The sequence below is a fragment of the Sphaeramia orbicularis genome, chromosome 9 (genome assembly GCF_902148855.1).
Source record: "Sphaeramia orbicularis chromosome 9, fSphaOr1.1, whole genome shotgun sequence".
Classification (NCBI taxonomy): Eukaryota; Metazoa; Chordata; class Actinopteri; order Kurtiformes; family Apogonidae; genus Sphaeramia; species Sphaeramia orbicularis.
In genome coordinates, this window is record NC_043965.1 from 26,019,107 (window position 1) to 26,044,936 (window position 25,830).

Below are 25,830 nucleotides of genomic sequence, written 5' to 3' on the forward strand. Positions count from 1 at the left end.
TTGAATTTGGTTCATTGAGCTTTAAGTCAAATTAGGGAACAACATTATTAGCAGGAAATCCGTACAAATCATAGTCTATGGTACAAATATTTAATAAAGAATAATGGGAAACTTTCGACTCAGAAGTCTATCCTTCAAAATAAAAGCATACGTCAGCGTTACATCAATTTTCCATTGCTGGTCAGAGTGAGCTGCAGTTATCTTTACGGAATCAACAAAAATAGTGATAAAACATTTTGTTTTTAAATAAATAATTATTAAGTTTCTCTTCATTGTTTCTTATATCAGATTAAGGATACATATATTTACCAAGTGCAAATCTTGGAGCTCATGTATACATAAACCACTGTGGAATCAGGGTGGAACATCAGTTATACAGTGACAATGTGATTAAACTAGGATTTTTGGTTCGTATTGTGGGTATACCTGATTACAAAACACATCTAAAAAATTTACAAGACACTTGGCCCACAAGATTATAGTAAAGAAAGCATAATGACCCTTTATCCATATGTGGTGCATTGTAAAAAAAAAAAAAAAATGAACCTTTCAAAAATAATGAACATGCCAGTTTTAGCAGTCCTGTCCAGTTTTACTAGGCACACCTTTCTGCAGTGACCATCTCACTCACAAGCCTGCCAATACAATGCAAATTACTCTGATTTTTTAATCAGCATTCTTTTTATTGTTTTTTCAACATTAAAAAAAAAAAAAAAAATCCAAAACATTTGTACTTGTGTTGAACACACATGTCAAAACAAGCCGAATCCCTCAACATTTCAGTTGTACTGGTCACCACAGAGGGCCTTTATGTAGTGAATGATGAAGTTCCAGATTTATTTTTTGGGTGTGAGGGTAAAAAAGTATTAATAATTAATATTGTAGCTGTTATTCTATTTTAGTTATATAAATATTATTGTTATTTTTCATATCTTTTTTACATACAATGTAGGCTTACTTGCATCTCAAAATAATGCAAGAGATTGAAATATTGTAATATATGATTTACGGGAAATGAGTGGTATTAAATAAATTTCTTTTCTTTTCTCTTCTTTTCTTTTCTTTTCTTTTCTTTGGATCATTTTCTTCAGGCATTTGCTTTTGCTGGTGGACTTTTACTTTGAAAGGAGGCGTAGCTCCACATCTCGTGGGCTTGGCAGTGGTCGCGCGGCAGCAGCAGGGATGTTAAGGACGCATGTAGGCTGGAGTTATGTCACATTACACAAGACGGACTCGATCGAGTGCGGAAAAGACGTGGTTTTGCAGATACCGGTCATTGCGCCGTGACTTAATAGCACATGTAACAGACTCTGGATGAGGTTCTTGAGTCCTGATCAAACAGCTAGATGATGATGATGATGACGATAAAATCCGTTTAACTGATGCAGTAGATAGACTCTAGAATCTGGATTTTTTATTTATTTCTTTTTTTCCCCCCCCATTTTTCTGTGAGGTGTGTATAGTAACAGTGAAAGCTCACGATGGAGGTGGAGATGCGCTCAGATGAGTTAGACTGTGCTCTGAGACCCTTAGATGGTAAAGTGGGCGCCGACAGGAGTGGAGACACTAAAACACAGAGACCCACATGGAGTGGACGCATCGAGTTCATCCTTGCGTCGGTAGGGTACGCGGTGGGACTAGGCAATATCTGGAGGTTTCCTTATCTGTGCTACAGGAGCGGCGGAGGTAAGATCTGCTGAGGATTCAGACATGTTGAATGAACTGTCACTAATGCAGTCTCACACTCACAGGGGTTAGTGCTTTAGTTTCTATTTCCCAAAGAGGAGGGTGGTGTTTTAACTTAAAGGAGACCACACTGGTGGCTACTTAAACATATTTTAGTCATTTACTTTTTAATTTTCTGATATATATTCCCCTTACATCATGGATACTGGTGCCATTCTGTACACTTAAGGAGATTTCAACAGCTTATATCTGTTTGTTCATTCATTCATTCTGTGTGATTCATGGTTACCATTCTACCTCTTTGACTGAGGAGATTCATGAATGTAACCCAGATAAAACATGCTCTTTTAAGCTCTGGTTAATTTGATTAGCCAGAGCAGATGCACAGGTAGTTTTAATGAGCTTGTGACAAATTGTGAGTAGCATTTGTATGTTTGTTATTAATCATCCTACCATCAGACATGGTTTTGCTATGATCCAGCCAAGAATGACTCAGCAAGAATTTACCATAGTAACTGAGCTGATGTGATTAAACCACAGCTCTGTCTTAAATTCATTTGGGAAAACAGATTAATAAAAATGAAGAATAATAAGTGTCAAGCATGCAGTTGAAAATAGTGAAATGATTCTTGTTTTGTGTCTCTTTAATAAAAATCAGTGTGAACAGAGGGACCTATACCATGTAGCTCAGAACCAATTATCAATGCATATTTTATTAAACAGCAATAAAGTCAAACTATGTGAAAAATAACAAGGGGTTATAAATTTGTTAAGGTATGAGTTGTGTCTGTAGCATCTTCCTGGACTGCACGTACTGGAACGCTTTCATAGCAGTCACTGTGAATACAAGCTGACTGTAGCATCTTTGTGTTACTTTGTTAACATACAGTAGTTGAATTCCATCACACACTAGGGTGATTTATAATAACGACAAACCTTGGTTCACAATTAATCTAAAACATATTGTGTGGTCAGAAGGAGGAGAGTGGGAATGAGGATGGATTTAAACAGGCCAAATACATACTGGGTCGTATTTTGAGAAACTGTACTAGACATTGTGGAATCCAACTCTATGCAGAAAGAGTGCATTCCATGCATTCAAAGGAAACCACAGCACTGCTTCCCCAGTCCTCACCCCACTCCCACTGTGAACCGACAGCACCTGTCATGAGTCTGTTAAACCTTGGAAATTTGTGAATGGACACAAGACAGAGATGGAGGAACAGGTGAGCTGGTGCAGTCAGAACAACCGTAAGCTCAGTGCTCTGCAGACAGTGGAGATGCTGATGAACTTCTGGGGAAAAGCTCCCCACCACCACACTGACCCTCATCAACCAACCAACCAACATTCATTCACTCATTAACCCATAAATACCCAAACATCCACTGGCGACCAAAATGATCTAGTCATGTCAAATGTTTAATAACTGTTGATCCACTAATCCTATCAATACATGTAAATAATTGGTGTAAAATGCAGTTTGTCATCTTTTCATGGTCATCAGATATGACCCATTTGGACGATCAGAGGCTCCATAGTGAACGTGGAGACACCGTCATCTTCTACAACATTGATTCAAAAGTAAAACCCATGGAGCTGGGTCAGTGACAGTGGATGGAAACTCTTATTCTATGTTCAGTTAATGAGATATTTTACAGAAAAAGTCACTTTTTCTTCAGTTTGTCTGTTTCTGATATAATAACCGTCAATTTTAATATGAGCTTTAATGAACATTTACATGATCAGTGAATTAAATATATCAAAAAACTGATTTTTACTGAAAAAATCCAAAATACAGAGGATAATATCACGATAAATGATGATAAATCACTTAAGAAAGGTTCAATACAGAGAAAAATTCATTTGGGAATGGCCACAAAAGTAGCACTGGGTCTTTATGGGATAAGACGGCTCAGCAGACTTAAAGACATTACTGGTGCACTTCTACTCTTTTACAAACTGTCTGGTTTTGTGCTGCAACAGAGGAAAGGTAGAAGCTTGAGGAGATAATAACCTGCAGTCTGATATCACTTCAAGGCACTGCAAACAAGACACCTATGCCTTCAACTTTTTCACACATTCTTGAAAAACTGAAGTCCATCATATGCAAAACCACGAACTTGAGAAACAGTTTCTTCACCATAACAACAGTCCTCAGTCACTGATTGGCTGATTTCATGTATGTAAGTTACGATCGGGCAGACAAAGAAAATCCAAAGGAACACATTGTAAAGTGTAAAAACATGTTTATATTACAGTTCCCAGATTTTAAAAGATAAAAATCGTGCAAGGCATTTACCATAAAATCTAAACAGCACCACTCACCACTAACAAAGCAATAAAAATATCCCATACAATGAGAACAAGACTACGAGTGGAGTGGAGTGTGCAAGCTTGTTAGACTGTTCCAACAACACCATAACTTGACTTATAAACCCCCTGTTGTGTTTAACAACTTAATGTGTAACAGAACGTTGCTCCAGAACATGGCACCACTGTAAAACATTATTACATTATTCACTCCAGGGTCTTTACATAAATGTAGACCGGCTCTGGTTACACTTATGCTAAATATGGATCACTGATACCTGAGAAGAAGTGTTTAGGATCATACCCTTTATCAAACTAGAAGCACTCGGAGAACGCAGACCTCCGCCAAGGCTGATCAGTGGCCCCCCCGTGGCCCCCCCCCACGCCAAGGAGGTTATGTTTTTGCCAGGGTTTGTTTGTTTGTCTGTCTGTCCGTTAGTGTGCAACATAACTCAAAAAGTTATGGACAGATTTTGATGACATTTTCTGGTCTGCGCCCCCCCGTGGGCCCCCCCCACCCCCGATCACCACCAAAATTTAATCATTTCTTCCTTATCCCATTTCCAACAAACCCTGAAAATTTCATCAAAATCTGTCCATAACTTTTTGAGGTATGTTGCACACTAACGGACAGACAAACAAACAAACAAACAAACAGACAAACAAACAAACCCTGGCAAAAACATAACCTCCTTGGCGGAGGTAACAATCCCCTCAGCTCAAATCGCTACTACCCACATGTATAATATCTGTTTGGTTATGTTTTGATTTTATTTCAATTGCTCCTATTTTATTTGCTACCAAAGCAAACTCCTTGCACAAAAGTACTTGGTGATAATAGGCTGTTCTGTTGTATTCTTTCGATTAGGTGCCTTCATGATTCCTTATCTCACCATGGTGTTCGTGTGCGGCATTCCTCTGCTGTTCATGGAGTTCGTAATTGGGCAGTATACCCGCTTAGGGCCAGTGCATGCTTTTGCCAAAATCTGTCCTTTGTTAAAAGGTAAGTGACTCTCGGGAAGTTTTTCAGCATGTTTATAAAGACTGGCACAAAGTATATGGAGCACTATGGATGCATGCACAAACGTCAAAAATATTTATAATGCTTATGTTTATATATCCAAAAACCTGAAAATATATTAATATTTATTCACTATTGGTTTTTTAAATGCAGGTTATTTAAATCTATTATCAAATAAATCATATGTGTCTTCAGTTACATTTAGGAAAATAATATTTTTCACTTTAATATTGAAGCCAATTACTTCCTAAGAGTGAAATACATAATCTGAGGGTTTTATCTTCTTGTTACTACCATGTATTATATTATATGATTACATTAGATTCTTCGCATAAAACAGATCTTACTGAAATCCCTTCTGAGCAATTCACCACCTTAAAAAGGAAATTATTAACCATCTCTTGATCAATACAGTTCAGTGCAAACAATGAGCAGCTCATGAACTAGGGCTATGTACATTCATGGAGTGAGCTAGACACTAAAATAAATCTAAAATTATCAAGTGAATTATTTATTTGAGACCAATGTACTGAGTGTACTTAAGGTAAAAAGAATAAATAAAAACATATTAAGCCTTAACAGGATATATAGAAGCAAATAAGGAACAACCACACAGAGCAGACAGCGCTGAGTCATGTGAATAAGGAAAATTCAAACAGCCTTTATGTGCCAAGCATCAGAAGACAGGCCTTTTTTTCTATCTTTTTGTATGATAGAAACACAATGAAATGCTGTTTTACAGAGTGTGGTTTATTCCACCAGGAAAGGGCTGATAATGAATGAATGACATTAAAGCCAAAATGACAGATGGACTGGCAACCAGGTACATGTGCTCTTATAAGCCTGTCTAAAACAGACACCCTTTCATTAATAGTCTTCTTTTCGTACATATTTAAGCTGCCAATTTTTAGATATTATATGTCTAAACCTTATGTTAAAATGAATGTATGCAAAAAATGTGGGCATGTGTGGAAAAATAGCATGATTTGGTGATTTTGTTTTCTGAAAAGATATAAACACAATCTGTGTAGGATGTGAAAAAAGGACAGTATTATCAGCAACAGTAATACCTAGTTTGGAAAAAAGCATACATACATAGATACATACACACACACACGCATGCACACACACACATATATACATACATACACACACATACACACACATACATTCATACATACACACATACACACACATGCATGTACACACACATACAAGCATACACATACACTCATACATACATACACACACACATACATACGTACATATACACATACATACATACATTCACACACATACATACATACACACACACACACATACATACATACACATACACACACATACATACATACACATACATACATACACACACACACACACACATACATACACAAACATACATACATACATACACATACATACATATATACATACATACATATATACATACACACACACACACACATACATACATATATACATAAATACACACACACACATATACATACATTCACAAACATACATACATACATACACACACATACGTACATACATACATACTAGTGAGAATTGTTGACATATTAGCTGATCAAGATCTGAGCTTGTAAATCTTGAGACGTGGGAACACTTTTGCACACACCACAGTTGTGTTTGTACTGACCTATTTTATAATTTTATTTTCAAATTGTAAAATGAAACCTAACTATGCATTAACGTTACTGGTAATTTTTTTTCATATCCTACAGAGACTGTGTTTACATTTATTCAATAAAAAATGACTAAACCATGCTATTTTTAACCACTATCCATTATAATATACTGGACTTCTAAAATTTACTGTATGGCAAATTGTTTAAATGGTGATCTATTTATGTTTTTATACCCAGGGTTTTTATATTGAGGCACAAAATGTTACAAATGGTGCAAGAAACCTGCACAGTTGCCTACAGTGGAATCTCACAAGAATGCACTCCCACCAGATTTGGACTGGACGCAAGTCACTGAGTTTACTGGACGATAAAGTGTCAGTGTTTGTATTTCAGATAGTAAAAAACAAACCAAAAAAACTTCAAAGGACAAGACAGGACATATTTCAATATTTTTACAGTTTTACAGTTTTCTCTTCAAATTCTGCACCTATTAAATGAAATGTTCTGCCTCATGTATCCCATGATCCTCTATCACTATGCTTTTGATGCCAATCCACTTGTACAGATGTGTGACAAATTAAAGGAAAATGCCCTCGGGGTCCATCCAGAGGCCATCAGAGGGCACTGAAAGCTTTGGTAAAAATGAAAAAGACAGTTTAGGGGTCATCAGTCCCTATTAAAAACATGGATAAACTCATAAGACTCTTACAGAGTTCACAGACTCATAGACTCAAAGCCAGGGTACACTAAAGACACATGACCAACCAAAGCTCATTCTGTTATTTTTTTCCCTTTAATTTTTCACTCATCTGTATATGTGTAGCTGGTCCGTATTTTATGTTTCTAATGGAAAAAATAACTCACAGATCATTCAGTGTTTACAAGTTTTCAAATAAAAATCTACCTTTTTTCTCTTTATTAATTGAATTGTTTTCACATGTTGATGGATGAGAACTTGTTAATTGAAATTATGCTGTAATTAGGGCCTGTTTGACTGATTTGGCTGCTTTATATACGCTGTTGCCCATAAAGTTGTAATAATTTTTGTTTTCAGACACATTCTCCCTTTTTTTATTTATACACATCAGTAATCACCTTCGACCAGATACAATGATTATATAGAGTCCCAGTTACACTTTATCTATCAAGAAAAAAATCACATTGTCTCAATCATTTCTGGAGAAGAGGTAAATCAATATTTTGTTCCAAATTTATGGGCAACAGTGTATTATAAAGCACCTTGAGGCATTTGTTTTACTGGGCTATAAAAATACAATTATCCTCACTTTAAATTTTAAGGGCATTCACCTAAATCAAATTAATGGTCAGCTTTTAATTAATCGATTATCTGAACCATGAAGACAATATACTTGAATCTGATCCAGTGTAAATATAATTCTTTTAATTATGGGTGACTATTGTCATGTGCTCCTAATCTACAATACCTCTTTAAACATCAGGCAAATGCATCATGTGCATCAGTTTAACTGGTTGTTTTTTATAGCCTGCAGTGGGAAAAAAATCATCATGAGGTGTTTGCGAAATGATTGGTAGTTACCCTGCAGCTGATCATCCTCTAAATCAGACAAGAGCCCAGCCATCAACAATAACTGCTTTGGGTGTGACTTTCAATTGCTGTCTGACTGATTCTAACTCAAGATTTTTCTCCAAAGTTTTCTTATCTTTTTAAAGACAGAGATTTTCTACCCGGTCAAAACGTATGGGTCCTTCCATTGATTTTTCGCTCATTTCTTCCTGGTTAATGCTCTGTGCTAAACAAGGGCCAAAAGCAGGTAGTTTTCCTCTGTATGTTCTTTTGAATGATTTAACTGTGCAACTCAGTGAGCTTGATAGGAGCTCACAGCAGCTGTGAGCAGGGATTTAGATGCTCACTGTTGTCTATTACTAAAATCAACAAATATGCTTAATTTCCTGCAGGATGCTCTGTTTTATATTAGAATAAGTGGATGAAATGTAATTATTGAAATGAGATCAGAAATCAAATGATTAAATGAAATGATTATTATTTCAGGATTGTGTGGATTAGTTGATATTTTGCCTCAGTGAGATCTAATGGGTGAAGTCTTCTCCATCACATGCCAAAGATTCTCAATGGGGTTCAGGTCTGGACTCTGGGGGGTGCAATCCATGCCTGAAAATTATGTCTCATGCTCCCGAACCACTCTTTCACAATTTTAGCCTGATGAATCCTGGTGTTGTCATCTCGGAATATGTCTGTGTCATCAACAAAGAAAAAAATCCACTGATGTTCAGATCTGGTCATTCAGTATATTCAGGTTCAGCTGACCTCATTTTTTGGACGCATAATGTTACTGAACGTAGACCTGACCAACTGAAGTGACCTCAGATCATAACACTGTATGTAGACTTAGGAGGATGCAGGAGAGATATGTCTAATAATAAAAACATGAAAGATGCTGACATTTTACTTATACTTTACATACAGGTTCACTAATGCATCGAAAACATGAATATATAGAATATATATAATGATCTCAACAACAGCTGAATCTTTTGTGGTTATGTAAGTATCCACCACAGCAGGTTTAACAAGGTTTCTATCTCTTTTTTTTTAAATTTTATTTAACCTTTATTTAACCAGGTTGGTCCCATTGAGATGGGGGTATCTTTTTCAAGCGAGACCTGACCAAAACGGCAGGGATACAGTCACATCATTACAATTTTATAATAAAAACATGTGCAAATATAGAAAAAAAAAACATATACAATCATTTGAAACTTTTATAGACCAACAGTCTTGATTCCAGAGTTTTAACGCTCTCTTTAAAATCAGTCAGAGGAATCAGTGTTTGTAGGTGCAGCTCAGTCTGAAGCTTGTTCCAGGAATCAGGAGCTGAAAACTAATTCAGACCTTATCTTTGGAACAAACAGTTTCAAAGTGTTCATTGAGTGGAGATTGTAAGTGCTATGATTCCAGGTTAACAGTGAACGTAAATAAGAAGGAAGTCTTCCCAAAATTGCTTTGTAAATTAAAATGTACCAGTGACTGAGCTGATGAGCAAAACATATAGTTCTGATCAGTATTTGAATGAGTTAATGCCTTATTGTGCTCCTTTTAATTCAGATTCAGTATTCCCAAAATCATCCAATACTCAGATGTACATTGTACATTTGAAATGTTCAAAAGGTTTTGAAGTTGAACAGAAACCTTCTAAAACATATTTGAGCTGTTAAATGTTAAAATGAATGTATTTCCCACTCACATAAATAGGTGTCCCTTGAAACATTTCCATTGAAGTGTTTTCTATAAGTGAAGATACCACCATACTACCATAAACTAATTCAGAAAGGGCACAAGTTATTGTTGGAGCCTAAAACTTTCCATGAGGAAGTGGAGCCTTACAGGGGAGGATGCCTGGTGTTGTTGTCTGCTCTGCCTTGTTTTTGAGTCCAGCAGGCTGATATGACTCGGGAGTGTCTGGTCCACCAATGGAGCAGTCGGCTATGTAAGCAAGATGTGGAGAGTGAACGAGGCAAACAGGGAATAACAAAGGAAGTGATTTACCGTGGTAGCTCTAGCTGATCCAGGAGTTCACAGAGGTTTTAATTTGGCTCTGTTGTGTTGACACAGGGCTGTTTCTCAGCCGGCTGTCCTTCCATTTTACCAAATAGAAACAATCGATCCTATGGAGCGTGGCATTCCAGCCTTTCCATTACAGCAAAAACAAATTTTTCAGATGGCTTCATGTTCATACACTGCTTAAAAACAGTGGAGAAATATTTACCTGATTGACACTTCCTTTCATTCAGTTTGTTTTGTTCCATTACTGCTTAAACAACACACACAACGCTTCGGTCATGCTTAAAATCACAATAACAAAGATGCTACATAACATGAGTGGGAGCAGCACAGTTATTGTGTTCTGTTTTGTTTTTTCAGAAACTGCAGTTTACACACTAGAGACACACTACAAAAACTTTAACTTAGAATACTTAAAGTCAAATAACATCTTTATGAACCAGTACCCAAAACCTTATCCAGGTCTTTTAAGGTCTGAACCTCAGTCATGCTTCTTTTTATTGGCTGATATTTTTTATATGACTGTGCATTGTAACATTAACAGGTTCATTTTAGTGTTTATTGATAGAGTTAAGAATAAGAATAACATAAAGGAAACGGTTCCTGTGGTTTGTAAAGCCAATGTGAAATGAAAAAAAATAAAAATGGAAAAGATACATGAAATATGAAATACTTTGTAGATTTAGAAAGCAATAAGCTGAAATGAATGACTAGTGCTATAACTGATCTGTGGTTTTATTGTGATATGGTCTGATGTGTTTTTGGTTTTTTTTCAGAATTTGAGACTATTGTTTTTTCAGTGAATTCAAAATAACTCAAAGAAACACAAAAAGTCTAGTCACTGAGGTCAACACAGAATTACAATTACATTACAATTAATCACAAAAAAGGCACAAAACAGTCTATATAGGCTAAAGTGATGTCTTTCCAGAGTGGTAGAGAAATCCGACCAGGAGAGGTGTTTGCTTTTCCAACAGCTTAAGTGTTGAGTCTTATAACCAAAGAGAAAACCCTGCGCCATGTACATTAAGAACATGTGACCTTGAAAAACATTCTAGAAAAAAATAATGTTCCAAAAACAGGTGACACACTGTTATAGCATTATAATGTCAATACAAAGTAATGATGAAATAGATGTAGAAGGAAAAACAACAGACTGTCAGATTATATTGTAGTTTCTTATTTTAGTTAAATATTTACTTTAGAAGATTTCTTTTTTCTAGCATATTTTCAACTGTATTGCAGACATTAAAACTAAACTAGCAACCTGGAAAACATGCCAGACACTTGAATTTGGAAAAAAGTTAAAGCTGTAGCTGGAAATGAACTCATTCAACTTGTGCTTTTGGACGTTGGTTAAAATTTTGCCCTGATGTTGACTCAGCACCTTCCAACTCAGAGACCACGCTTTTGTTGATGAGTCGTTGAGGAGAAGCACAAAAGAACAGAAAGGAGACACATAACTCACACTGAAACGTGACACAGCTGAGTATCACAGGTGTTAAAAGACTGAATTATTAATTTCTGCTGCAAGACTTTGGTCTCACCTTTTTGCAGTTCAGTCACAAATGACACAGAGGTATTTCTAATCCGTGGCTCTGGGAATGCTTTTCATCTATTTGCCAAGTTTGCTCCACTTTATCTTAGCTGCCATTCAACAGAGATTACTGTGTCAAACTCTCCTTTTTCAGTTGTCTACATTTGTGTGAAGGTCTTTGTGTGCTGTATTCACAATTTTAATCCTAGGCCCAAATAATCTACTCTGAATCCTATGGAGAAAGTATTTACAATCACTTAACTGTACTTCAGATGATAATGAGAAAGTGTTTGCAGGGTCCGTCTCTCACTGTGGGTTTCTCCCGTCATTCTGTGTCACCCCACAGGTGTCGGTCTGGCCACTGTTGTTATCTCCTTTGTGTTTTCCACTTACTACAATGTGCTCATGTGCTGGGCACTTTATTATCTCTTCAACTCGTTCGAAGCGTCCCTCCCTTGGACATCCTGCAACAACACTTGGAATGCTGTGGAGAACTGCTCCAGTGGTTTCCCAGGCAATGCAACCCACCTGCAGTCTGCAAGCCAGCAATTCTTTGAGTGAGAAGAGTTCATTGTGATTGAAACTATAAAAATATAACCAAATGTGTTCAATATAGATATAATAGATATATTGCAACTTTAGTAAAAAAAAAAAAAAAATCCATATATGTCATCTTATGTCTCCAGTTACAGGCTCCTGGAGAAAACTGGTAGCATTGAAGAAGCTGGTGGTATTCGCTGGGAACTCTTTGGCTGTCTTATTGCTGCCTGGATCATTGTTTATTTTTGCATATTTAAAGGAGTCAAATCCACAGGAAAGGTTGGTACATTTCCTCTTCATGTGAATGTATTTATGCAGAGTGAGGAATAAGGACCTGTTATATCTTACACGCTTCTTTGGTGTAGAGCAGAGGTGTCAAACATATGGTATGTGGGCCAAAACCAACCCATCAAAGGTTCCAATCTGGCCCACAGTATGAATTTGTGAAGTGCAAGATGTTAGCGGTCAAGCGTGTCAAACTTATCTGAGTTTAGGGGGTACATACAGCCCAGTTTGATCTCAAGATCAGTAAAATACCATATAATGATCTATAAATAATGGCAACCCCAAATTCCAAACTCTAAAATTTTAACAACGTTATTCCTGTTACTAAATGTTTTGTGCATTTATAGATCCACTGTGATCTGTAATGCTGATGTATAAATGATAAGTTGAGGTACAATGTTGTTGAAAATGCACTGTTAAAATTTCAGGTTGTGCACGTTATTCAAATTTTTACTTTGTAAATGCAGACATTTTTTTTTTTTTTTTTTTTTTTTTTTTTTTATTTACACTTTTTATTTATAAGCATTTTAATTTTGCAAAACAAGAACAAGAAAGTGAGATCTGGGGATGACAATTATAACATAAACATGTATACATCAGCCATTTTTAATTAGTACTGTCACCGTTTGTAAAGATTGTCCATTTTCTCCAGCGTGTTTTTACCAGCTCCTCCTGTCCATCAGTCTTATATTTTCTACTATTGAAATGAAAAGCCCCATTGTGTGTGGTTCCTTCTGTAGCCAACATTTTGTTATGGATTTTTTAGCTGATGTCAACAAAATCTTTAGAAGGTATGCATCGTCTGAATCCAGTTCATCTGGGAAGTAACCAAGATACAATACTGTAAAAGAGCAGCTGATGTTAAAGCCCAGTGTTTGCGATATTAGTAAATGCAGACGTTTTCATAATATCATTTTACTTTTTTTGCACTAGTTATATGGGTGACACGGTGGTGCAGTGGTTAGCACTCGTGCCTCACAGCAAGAAGGTCCTGGGTTCAATTCCAACACCAGTCGACGGGGGGTGGGACCTTTCTGTGTGGAGTTTGCATGTTCTCCCCGTGTCTGCGTGGGTTCTCTCCGGGTACTCCAGCTTCCTCCCACCATCCAAAGACATGCACTGATAGGTTAATTGGTTAATCTAAATTGCCCATAGGTGTGAATGTGACAGTGATTGTTTGTCTCTATATGTTCAGCCCTGTGATGAACTGGCGACTTGTCCAGGGTGTACCCCGCCTTCGCCCCTATGTAGCTGGGATAGGCTCCAAGTGACCCCTGTGACCCCAGTGAGGATAAAGCGGGTTCAGAAAATGAATGAATGAATGAATGAATGAATGAATGCACTAGTTATTCACTAAGTTTCAATGCAATTATTTTACTGGTCCAGCCTGCTTGAAATCAAATTGGTCTGTATGCTGCCCCTGAACGAAAATAAGTTTGACACCCCCCCTAGTATAGAGTGAGATTTTTCCTTTAAAGAAAAGCACAATTCTCTTCACCGCTTAAACATGTCATTAGAGTGTGTTAACTTCCACTCTCTGCCTTTTGCTGTTTGTGTTACACAGGTTGTGTATTTCACAGCGATCTTTCCTTACTTCATCCTGGTTGCCTTGCTCATTAATAATGTGCAGCTTCCTGGAGCCATGGATGGTATTCTCTACTTTGTGACACCTGTGTGGAGCAAACTGTTTGAAATTAAGGTGAGACTGTTTATGAATGAGTAACATCATCCGGTAGGCCAACTGAAAAGACTCTGGTGACACACTGGCATCAGATATTTATGTGTGTCTCAGCAAGTACGGAAGTATGTGAACATGTCCCACATTTCTTACAACAAAGCCTAATTTTTATATGAAGAGGCTTTGAACTTGTATTTACTAAAAGCTAAACTGAGCCAAATGTCGAGGAAAGAGCAAGGTCATCTCGGGTCATCATCAGCTTTGAGGATTTTAAGGGTTTAAGTTGCCAGAATAAGAACCTCTGGAAATTTCAACCAGAGCTAAACCAGAGTGATGGTTTCCTCTGACCCTGGTGATGACTAGGCAGAAGGTTCATTCACGCTCCCAGGCCAATTCCAGCTCGGTGTTTCAAAGCAGACAAAGAAGAAATCTAGGCAAACCTAGTTTTGAATGTGCAAAAATAAATATTAAAAATGGAGTCTATTTGAAAACATACATATTAATGAAAATACATATTTGTTTTAATAGTGTTTTCTGTGACGGTATATTATTATTAAAACTAAACTTTACTGTTACAAGAGAGAAGCCACAACAAACTAGTGCCAAAAACAAGATTTAATATTAAACAGTTTGTGAAAATACAGAAAGTGATTAATGTATCCCTGCCCAGGAAAAAAAAAACAAAAACACAACAGGCTCAACCTAGTGAACTGATTGGGCTGCCAGAACCAAAAGCTGCCACTTGAAACTAACCAAAACAAAATCCCAAAACAGGAAAGCCAGTAACACAAACAGTAAAACTATATAGAACTGCATAAAACAATACAACACTAAGGACACTTTTGGCAAAGTGAGAAAGACGCTCAAGCCCAGCATTAACATGTGTTCTTCACAATCTGATCGTAAGTGGACAGCTCTAAGTGTGTCTGTTCACACTTGGCATTGTCTAATGAGTCTAGACACATGGGTCTCAAGTGTCCACTCATGATCAGATCTCCCTTTCCTGCTTGATTTACGATACATTATACTTTATTTTCTCCTTGGGGAAATTTCCCTTTTGCATAGTGTATGTTGCAACCAATACTACACATTAAAACACTGTATATAACAAATAATGTAGATAAACAGTGCCCCATAGGTGGAAAACAAGTCTGTGGATAGATATTGCACAGACTACATATTACACATCTGTTAGGCCATTATTACAAGATTACTTCACTGATAAATCATAAAATCATAAGGTAAAAGCAAATAAAAATGTATGAAGACTAATAAATGCAAATGAACAAGAGCATCTATAGCCTAAATATAGTGTAATTTTTCCACAGCTTTAATGGTGGAGTGTTTTCTTACCAAATATTTAGCGCATGAGTTTATGCTACGAATCAGTGCACCTTACATTTTGATTTAATAACTTTGCCAATTTCCATTTACTGGCTCTCATGCATCACACTTGATTGATTATTGAATCATCAAGCGCTGTTTATACAAGGTTTGCCCCCTTGGCCAATCAGCACCAGGGAGTGAGGAAACAGAAATCAAATGAGTATATCAAGAATATAGAGGTAAAAGGTACTGTAAAAATGCACAAAAAGCAAAGTTAGATTAAGGAAAAACATTGCCGATGTTCATTTACTTAGAAAAATTCAGCTACATCTAGACTGTGGCACAAAACACACCCCAAAAACGTCTTTATACATCACCCGTCACTTAAAACTTTAAAATTGAATAAGAACAAATGGAAATATTTTTAATCTGATACACAGTTGTTCACAGAAAGGAAATGAGTTGAAATCAGATTTTAAATTACATTAAACCAAACAAAGGTGAATTTAATCTTCATGTTTGTTTTTGTCATAGGTGTGGGTAAATGCAGCTGCACAAGTGTTTAACTCCATTGGAATAGCATTTGGCTCCATGGTGTCAATGGCTAGTTACAACAAATTCAACAACAACATTCTCAGGTAAAGTGTTTTCTGTATGCTAGTGTATTATTTGTTGTAGTCGGTCTTTTTGTTTGTGTGTGTGTGTGTGCGCGCGCGCGCGTGTGTGTGTGTGTTTCTTCTGAGCTTTCTCCAGTCCTAACATTGGCAGCCCCCACAAACCTTGAAAACTATGTCTAATTCAGATGACTGCAAAAGCTACAAATTCAGATACTTCATTCCCTTTACTCCTCTGGGTGATGTGATGTGATGAGAGACCACGTGTATTTTTTCGTGTGGAACAAGAGCAGCTTTCAGATATCTGCTTTGCTTCCAGCTACAGAAACAAAATGAAGTAGTTGTTTATGAAAGTAGCTCAATTTTGGTTTGTTTTTTATAGATTGGATTTGCTGTCACAGTATTGGTCAGCTGCCATTTTAGTCCATACACCCATTCAGCAGAGAACTGAGATGAATGTCTTCTTTTACTGAGAGTCAATTCTAAGGAGAAAGCATTACAAGAAACTGAAAATCACTAGTTGTGCTGTTGTCTTGATAATGATATAGTTGTTTATAATCCAATATTTTTGCCTTTCTGAGTTTCTCCTATGCCTGAGCTTGGCTAAAGTGCTTTATTTTGTCCTCTTTCTTTACCAGGGATGCCTTAATCGTATCATTAACTAACTCATTTACTAGCATGCTGGCTGGCTTTGTGATCTTCTCAGCTATTGGCTACATGGCTCACATACATAACCTCCCAGTGGACAATATAGCTACAGATGGTAAGTATCAAGCTGAGGTTAAAAACACAACAAATAGATCTCAAAGCTTGGAAACAGTCCATAAAGTCAGGCTGTAACAGAAATAGAGATGTGCACAAACACACAGACTCCAAGTGCTGTTGTTTGCTGTCAGAGCCTCTTTTGTTTTCTGTCTCCTGGGACCATTTCTGCCTCTTTCCATGGAAAAACAGCACAGAGGTACTTCAAGATGTGCACGTCTGAGTCAAATGCAGAGTGCAATTCACCCAAGGATAGCATACTGTACGGTTATTGGAACTGATTAGAAGGTATTTCTTAGCTGAAAGATGCACTGGCAAAAATACAATAAAATACAAATACAGTGAGAGAGAGAGAGAGAGAGAGAGAGAGAGAGAGAGAGAGAGAGAGAGATACAGTGAGAGAGAGAGAGAGAGAGAGAGAGAGAGAGAGAGAGAGAGAGAGAGAGAGAGAGAGAGAGAGAGAGAGAGAGAGAGAGAGAGAGAGAGAGAGAGAGAGAGAGAGAGAGAGAGAGAGAGAGAGAGAGAGAGATGTACTTTATTTATCCCAAACTGGGAAATTACAGTGTAGCAGCAGCATGACACACATTTAATAACAATATAAAACCACAGCAAACAGGAGTAAAGACAACTATGACATAAGAGCAAACACTATACAAACAATATGTAGTAGTATGTAGTTAGACAGTAAGGTGCTGTATCAGGGAGCAGCAAGAAATGCATATAAAGCCATACATCGGAGCAGCAGTAATAAATACACTCAACAAAACTTAGATGAAGTTGACAATATTAGGGGAGATTATATAAGATGATATATATATATATATATATATATATATATATATATATATATTTCATCTTATATAATCTCCCCTAATATTGTCTCCCTATATAATATCCCTCCCTAATATATAATCTCCCCTAATATTATTATTAAAATGTATAATCGTGCAAAATATTCTTAAACGTCTGGACGAAATGGTACCAGAGTACTAAGATGAGTACTATGTTGAGTGAAAAATGAAATTGGTGTAGCTTAGAAAAGTGAAGGTAACAATAATGGTAGATCTTTTTCAGTAATTCCAACTCAGTCATTACTGTGTAAATTCCACAAGACTTTTATATTTTGATTAACTTAATCACTTTATCAACATCATTCTGTTCAGTTTCATGATCAGTTTATTTTAAAACCTCTGCCAATTTCACTGGCGTGTTTTACCGGCTCTGTAATATTATGATGTTAGATGTAAGAGTTCAGATGCCTGACAATATTATGAGTCCTGAGTGGGTGTGGAAAAAAACATAACAGGAGTGATCACTGTGTCGGCAGAAATATGGTAGAAATAACAACAGTGAAGAGATGTCCCACTGCCCTGTTTACCACTAGAGCCCCAGTGCAACATTACTATTTTCTTTCTGGTTTCCTCTGTAATATAATTTTACTTCTTCTCATGAAATTATGGTGATAAGGTGATGTGGTGATTAATTCTTGATAGATAAAGTGTAAGTGGGACTCAGTATTTAATCATTGTACTTGGTCAAAGGTGATTACTGATATGTAAAAATAGGAATAAAAACAGGAATGTGTCTGCAAACAAAATTATTCCAACTTTATGGGTGACAGTGTATATACAATGGCAACGTGGGGATTATCATCAACCTTAATGTGAACTTCACTAGTTTAACAACGTCACTAATCTCACAACTCTGTAAAAATAGTTGCAAGTTGCATTTACTTAGTACTTAAACACTGTGAAGCAAAGGCAAAATCTAAGTAAAGACACATTTTTTTATAGTTTTAATCACTAACCATGTGAATCATTTTTAGAACGTTGTTCTAGACTCTTAAACCAGTTATTTTTGTCACCATTGAGCAAAAGCTTAAAGGTCAGATCTCAACAGGAGTTTTGTCACTTAGCTGATGTATTATTCACAGCAGAGACGGGCAGCATTCAGCTCTTTGGTTAGATAAGAATCCTCTGCAGTGTCCATGTCGGCTCATATCACACTATCACATGTTTGACCTGGTATTTTGTAAATGTGTCGGCCTACCAAAAAAAAACCCCAATGAGCTTTAGGACAGTCTGCATTATGTATGAAAATATTTTGGGTGGAGTATTAACTTGCAATAATAAACTTGTATATGTCCAAATATACTAATTACGTGAAATTTAATCAGCTTAAAGTGTGTTTTCTAAGGTGCACACTATATTCAATGTGATTATTTACAAGGCAAAAGTAAAAGCGTACTCTGCTCTCCTTCTGTACCATCAATTCAATGTATTATTTATTGACTGTTTAGCATAACAAGATACTGTCCGGCTCTGTCATTTCATTCCTTCATGAAATAGTATCTGATGGGAGTCTATAGTATCTCATATGTGAAACCATGCTTAAATAAAGCCTAAAATGAAAATTTAAAAAAAAAAAAAAAAAAAAAGTCATTATCACTGACCATTTTAAACACTTTTTAGGAATTTTACTGCAAAGTTAATATTGAATGCTCTGTCTAAACAGCAACATGTCTGGCTATATACAGGTGCATCTCAAAAATGACACATATTGTTAAAAAAATACGTTTATGACAGGATTGTGTATATACTACACTCATTACATGTAAGTGAATATGTTTCAAGCCTTTTTTTAAACTTTAATTTCAGATAATTACAACCTACAGCTGTGAAAAAAGTAGAAAAATAAATTTCAAAATATCAGAACATTTCATTTAAAGATTCAGCAAAGTAGTGTTTAAACAACATAAATGCCTTAGTCTTAGTGGTTTAGTACACTCAACAAAAACCACAGAAAAGGCTACTGACACTTTCTGTAAGCCATAATCAAAATTAAAACAAAAAAACAATTTTTTTGGTAATGAACATATATGAAAACTGGACTATTTTAAATTAAATTATGGAGAAAAAAATTAACTCATAATGTGTCAGTTTTTTTGGTATGCATTTACTTCTTGATGTTTCAGGTCCTGGTTTGGTGTTTGTGGTGTATCCTGAAGTTCTGTCCACTATGCCGGTTTTCCAGCTGTGGGCTCCCCTCTTCTTCTTTATGCTACTGTGTCTGGGCCTTGACAGCCAGGTAAATATCTCCTGAACATAGAAAAGCACAGAAAAACACAAGAAGCAAAATAGAAGAATCAGGTGGGAAATGTGGAATAGATTACTGATAATTCAGTGATTTATGGTTGGATTAGACTGTTCACTACTTTTATTTTAAAGCTGTCTGTAGCTTCATAATTCATAGTGTCATATACATGAAATTTGTCTAACAAAGTTCTGTTACAAATAAACCTACCGTATTATGTAGGTGATAGAGGAAGAGATCATAAATACTCAGTGGTGATCTACACATTATGAGAAGTTCAAAGAATGTTAGTGACTGGATTTTAAATTAAAATGATGCTTATTTTATCTGTTTTTACTGTTTTTACAAAGTGGACTATTTTTGTGGACACTCCCAAATGACTTTTTCTCTTAAGTAATTTATCACTATTTATGTGGGTGATAAATTAACTTCTACATTTTACAGTCTAAAGACAGTATTTTTATATGTTTAATTTACTAATCATATAGATGAGAAAATTATTATACCAAAACAAAGAAAATTGAGGAAAACGTTACTTTCTCAGCAAAATATATTCGTAGCTGAACGTATAAACCTACAACCACTGTCATTTGTCAAACTACAAGGATTTTATTGGTGAATCAATGTTAAGATAAGATAAGATATTCCTTTTATTAGTTCCACAAGGGGAAATTACAGATTTACAGCAGACAAAGACAAATCAAAAAGGTTATAAATACTATTTACAGTTGTGCACATGCCGCACATGCCACAGGTTGGATAGGGGAGATAGCGCATGTGCGTTTGTTATTGTATATATATGTGTGTTGATGTAAATTTATGTGTAAGTGTATATACAGATGTTTTATTTTTATTCATCATCGTGAACATGGGAAATTGTCTCTTTATGAGTGGATGTAAATACGGGTGGGGAAATATGAATTAAGTATATATGGGTATGTTTGTGTTTTGTAATACTTTGTAAAACCCCTCCAATTAAATAACGGCTATAAAAAAAGATAGGGGAGAGTCTCATACATACACCTATTTACATTTACCTATTTATATATATATATATATGTATATATATATATATATATATGTATATATATATATATATATATATATATATATATATATATATATATATATATGTATAAAGATTATACATATGAGTATGGTTTATTGCACAGAAATTTTTGAAGAAGATGTTGAATTAGTTGCAGAAGATAATGATGTTTCCATGTTCACTACAGAGCCTCTCAACATAGAAACAAGACACATCTGATGCCACTGAAAAGCTGAGAAATGGCAGTTTACCTGAATTATTAAATATGTTTAATGGTTAAATGTGGGTCACTATTTTAGATCAGGAAACCAATGGCTGTTTAGATGAGTTATTATTTATCCAACCAATACTTTATATATTTTTCTAGGGATGCCCTGATACATCGGCTGGACAATAGTATCAGCTGAGGTTTGCTAATATATCAGTTCAGTTCAGTTAGTTTTGTTTTTGTCTCTATTGAAAGTGCAAAGAGTAATCAACAACAGCTTATTACGGCTTATTACACCTACCCTTTGTACAAATTAAAACAAGCACCTCTTTAGGTTAAAGCATCTTAAACTAAAGCAATCTTTCTCCCTACAGTCTCAGGAGCAGTTAGCTACGTATCTGTAGAAAATAAAACCAAATAAAAGAAACAAAAACAGTGTTTTATACAGAAAACATATATTGTGATCATGTATCGTTTTTATGTTTGAAAGATAATGTGATGAAGGGCTGAAAGACTTAAAAACGGTGTCTAGTTTTATGTTTATATAATTAGGATTTACTTGTTAAATGGGGATAAATAATAGTAAAACAAAATGAAGACACAGAAGGTAACATTGGTTGCCATTAGCTCTTTGGTTTTAAATATCAGTATTTTGTAAATTTACATAGCCATACATTATTCAGCTGTATATGTACCCATGCCTTATATATAAAACCTAATATTTAATTAAAACTCTCATATAGTATCAGTATTTTTCTAGCTCTGGTGTCACTGTTTTCTTTTTTCAACTTGTATGTCTAACTCATACATGTATTTCTCTTACTCTCTCTGCATATTCCAGTTTGCAAACGTTGAGGTGGCTATTACATTCATAAAGGATGAGTTTGGCCCCGAGATCCTGCGTTTCCTAAAGCGAGAGGAGCTGCTGGTCCTGGCTGTGTGCGTCATCTGCTTTATTTTGGGGATTCCTCATATAACCAAGGTGGATAATGAAAGAAATGAGCAAAAAACCCTGGAGCTTCTCAGATAAATGACATTTTGGAACACTTAATGAACTATATTTTGTCATTTCTACCCCATCTCTGCTCAGGGAGGAATCTATGTGTTTCAGCTGATGGATCACTACACAGCTGTGGTTTCTCTCATGTTCTTGGCTTTCTCTGAAGTCGTTGCTGCCTGCTGGCTCTTTGGTAAAAAATTCACAGAAAGTTCATAAACTCAAACCCATTTGTACGTTTTGCTGCATATTGAGTGCCTAGTGTGTGTTTCATCCTTTGTGTTACTACATACTACAATTGTTCAGTGTGTGGATTTGTTTTTCAGGTGTACCAAACATCTCTTGTATGGTTGAGAGGATGTTAGGAAGACCTCCCCACATCTACTTTCTTCTGTGCTGGAGGCTGCTCTGTCCTGTGTTGGTGCTGGTGAGGTTTTAACCTGTAGAAATCAGCACCCATGCAGGCACCGCACATTTCTATTAGTATCTCCACTAAAAAACACATGCATGGAAATAATTTCTATATCAGTTCACATCATTGTTGGGTAGTAGATGTCTATTTTATCTGTGGTGAGTTTTGAGATTTACAAAGCCTCTGGTCTGACCCTGAAAGCAGCATGCCCCCCTTGTTTGACTCTCTATTGGTTAGAGCTTTCTATGTAAAAAAAATAAAAAATAAAACAACAATTTCACACCAAAAACTTTTTCATTATTTTTTTTTATATATATATTATATTTTTGGCATATCTAAATCCAGTCATCTCTATTTATTTGGCTATTTTTTGTATGTTACACTGCTTTGTGTACAAAGCAAATTTCCAAATCAATCTGTAATCTCCAAATTTCTATTTACACATAGTAAATGTGTGTTTTCTGAATTCTCCTTTAGCTCCTTAAACACTGTCATCTTTTTCACCTCTGTTAGTACCTGCCATTTTCTGTCATCTCTTTGTATATTTTGGTTATTTATGTCAAATCTGCCTTGTGGAGATTCAGTTTACGAAGCTTAGAAGGAAAACTCCATGCAGTTTATTTTGTTATTCCTCATTAAGTGTATATGTAAACTGTAACAGGAATAAAACAACCATAAAAAGACAATCATCAGCAACCTTAATGAACAGTAGGATCATATCAGTTAAAACAGTTAAATGTGTGCTCAACACTATACTCTTTTCTCTATATAGATCATTCTGATGTCCAGCATCATCCAATACACTCCTGCTCACTATGGCAAGTACACCTACCCAGAGTGGGCTGAGGGAGTGGGCTGGTGCATCTCACTGGTCTCCATAGTGTGGATCCCACTGGGAGCCATTCAAGAGCTTTACATCAACAAAGGCTCAATTCTTCAGGTAGGGGCAACGTAAAGAACCGATTAAGTTTTACTACATCCATAGATACTGAATAAATATGAGTTATTATCACTTCCATATATTTTGTGCTTTTTGAACTGACGTAATTCTGAAATGTTGCTTTTTTTTAACCTTCAGAGGCTGAGAACAGCTGTGACGCCTACACTAGACCTGGATACAGATGACTCCCTGCCAGAAAAACAAAACCTGGACAACGCAGTGTCTGAAACGTTGTGTAAATCAGTGGTATGACCATGGATTCAAGTTACTAAACCCCAGTGGTAGATCCTATTGAAAGATCTAAAACACAAACTCAAAAACATCCCTGATATTTCCAGTAAAATTACAAGAAAAGAAGAAGAAGAAAGGTTTTATCCACTACGTAAACTATTTTAATGTCATGTATGCAGCAACCAAAGACTGACATTTAAATGTGTCCTACTTGCTCTAGTTTACTGCGTGTCAATCAGTAAAAGCACAGACGTTGCACTGACGTTTATTCCTTGCAATGTGTCAATGAGTTTGCGTCATGAGAGGCTGTGTCATGTCAACCCCTGTGGTTACCTTTTCATCTAAACATACCTGTGGACCAAAACTTTGAGGTCTAATACGTCACAAAGCAGCTGATGAGTCCTCCAAACGCAACAGGGAATTCTGTTAATTTATATTCTCGTATAATTTGTGGTTTCCTATTGTAGAATTCAGGTGATCGTCGTATGTTCTTACAGTCTCAATAACTTCATGGCTGTGTTTTAGTGTCGACTGTCTGCGTTATTAGCGTTCACATCTGTGACGAAGACAGTCACATTTTGGACCAGGACAATGGATTAATCTCCAACAGAGGCAGCCGGTGTTTCATACAACCTTTGGCCTGTAGTGTCTGTGTATCTAAAGTGTGTGTGAACTTGGGTAAAATGTGAACAGTAAGAGGCTGTGGTGTTCAGAACGATTATACTTTGCTAATTTCTAGTTACTGAGAACATTCACAAGGATGAAAAGTGAAACAAATTTAAATACAGAGTTGATTCATATAAAAAGAGTTACATTCAAGGTTTTTCTGAAATTCCTTGACCGTTGCCTCCCCTCCTTCACCCATGTGATCAGGGCAGCAGGTTAATGTTATGCCCAACTCACGCTCTACTAGCAGTGGCTGTTGTCTGATCGTGTTACTTTGCTATAATCCATTTGACTTTCTTTTTTTTTTCTTTTTTTTTTTTTTACTTTTCTTTCACCCATTTTGGAAGAAGGGAAGTCACAAGCCTGCAGAGATTGTAAGTGGTACTTTGATCTACTGTCATCAAACTAAACTGAGATAATGAAGTGGATAATCTTCACAGGGACTTTGCATCTAATTCAGTTTCATTTTTTGTTAAACCATGAGGCCACAGTTATTGACTGACAGCATTATTGCAACAATCTGTCGAACACAAACATATGCTCTGGTGAAAAATTATTTATTTAACTTAAGCGTGAGGTTTTACACTAGTGTTAAGTGTTTTAATCATTGACCTCTTGTCTTGGAAAGAACAAACTTTTCATTTAACAGCGCCTTTTATGCAGAAAACTGAAAACATGCATTGCTTATAAAATGAAGTGAGGTCCTGTTTATTACTTGATTTTATTTTATTTTTTTTATGTGGTCACTCCAGTTATATTTCCATATTTATAAAAAAAAAAAAAAAACATGTTGGTTAATTTTTAAACACTGAACAGAATGAACATCACTGTCAAGGAACTTTGTTTCCTGCCTAAAGTGCCTTTTGTGTTTTTGTTTTTTTTTTAATAATCAATAATTAATTGACAGCCAAAGCTTCTGTTTATTCTTATAGAATTGCAAACTTTAAATGTTGTGGTAAGCTACATAATTTTAGTTTTAACTCTTGCCATACAGTGTGTTATCTGTTAAAATAACAAAGATAATAGATAAGAATAAGTTGCTCTTTGTTTTATTTGAGTAGAAAGCTACATATACAGTCTTGGAAATTATTATTAGACCACTGTGGCAAGGTACAGAAATGTCAACAATTATCAGTGAAACAGACTAGTGGAGCCATCAGGAAATGTGAGGTAAAAAAAAAAAAAAAAAGAAAAGAAAAGAAATTGCAAAGGACTCAAATATTTATACTGACAAAACAGTAACAAATAAAATGGAAGTTAA

General features: G+C 35.8%; 1 protein-coding gene across 3 annotated transcripts; it reads left to right on the forward strand.

Annotated features, from left to right (window-relative positions):
- Positions 1-1,168: 1,168 nt before the first annotated feature.
- LOC115426168 (sodium- and chloride-dependent GABA transporter ine) lies at positions 1,169-25,830 on the forward strand. Of its 3 annotated transcripts, none has more exons than XM_030144164.1 (13): positions 1,169-1,686; positions 4,866-5,000; positions 12,116-12,326; positions 12,456-12,588; positions 14,159-14,293; positions 16,133-16,236; positions 16,851-16,975; positions 19,949-20,061; positions 22,165-22,305; positions 22,414-22,513; positions 22,647-22,747; positions 23,505-23,672; positions 23,811-25,830. In XM_030144164.1, exons 1-13 carry the CDS (start codon positions 1,482-1,484, stop codon positions 23,922-23,924), a joined length of 1,785 nt encoding a protein of 594 aa, XP_030000024.1. In that variant the 5' UTR covers positions 1,169-1,481; the 3' UTR covers positions 23,925-25,830. The 3 variants fall into 3 exon arrangements, with proteins under 3 accessions (XP_030000024.1, XP_030000025.1, XP_030000026.1); XM_030144165.1 differs by lacking the exon at positions 1,169-1,686 and adding an exon at positions 8,344-8,463 and having other exon boundaries at positions 4,898-5,000; XM_030144166.1 differs by lacking the exons at positions 1,169-1,686; positions 4,866-5,000 and adding an exon at positions 6,831-8,463.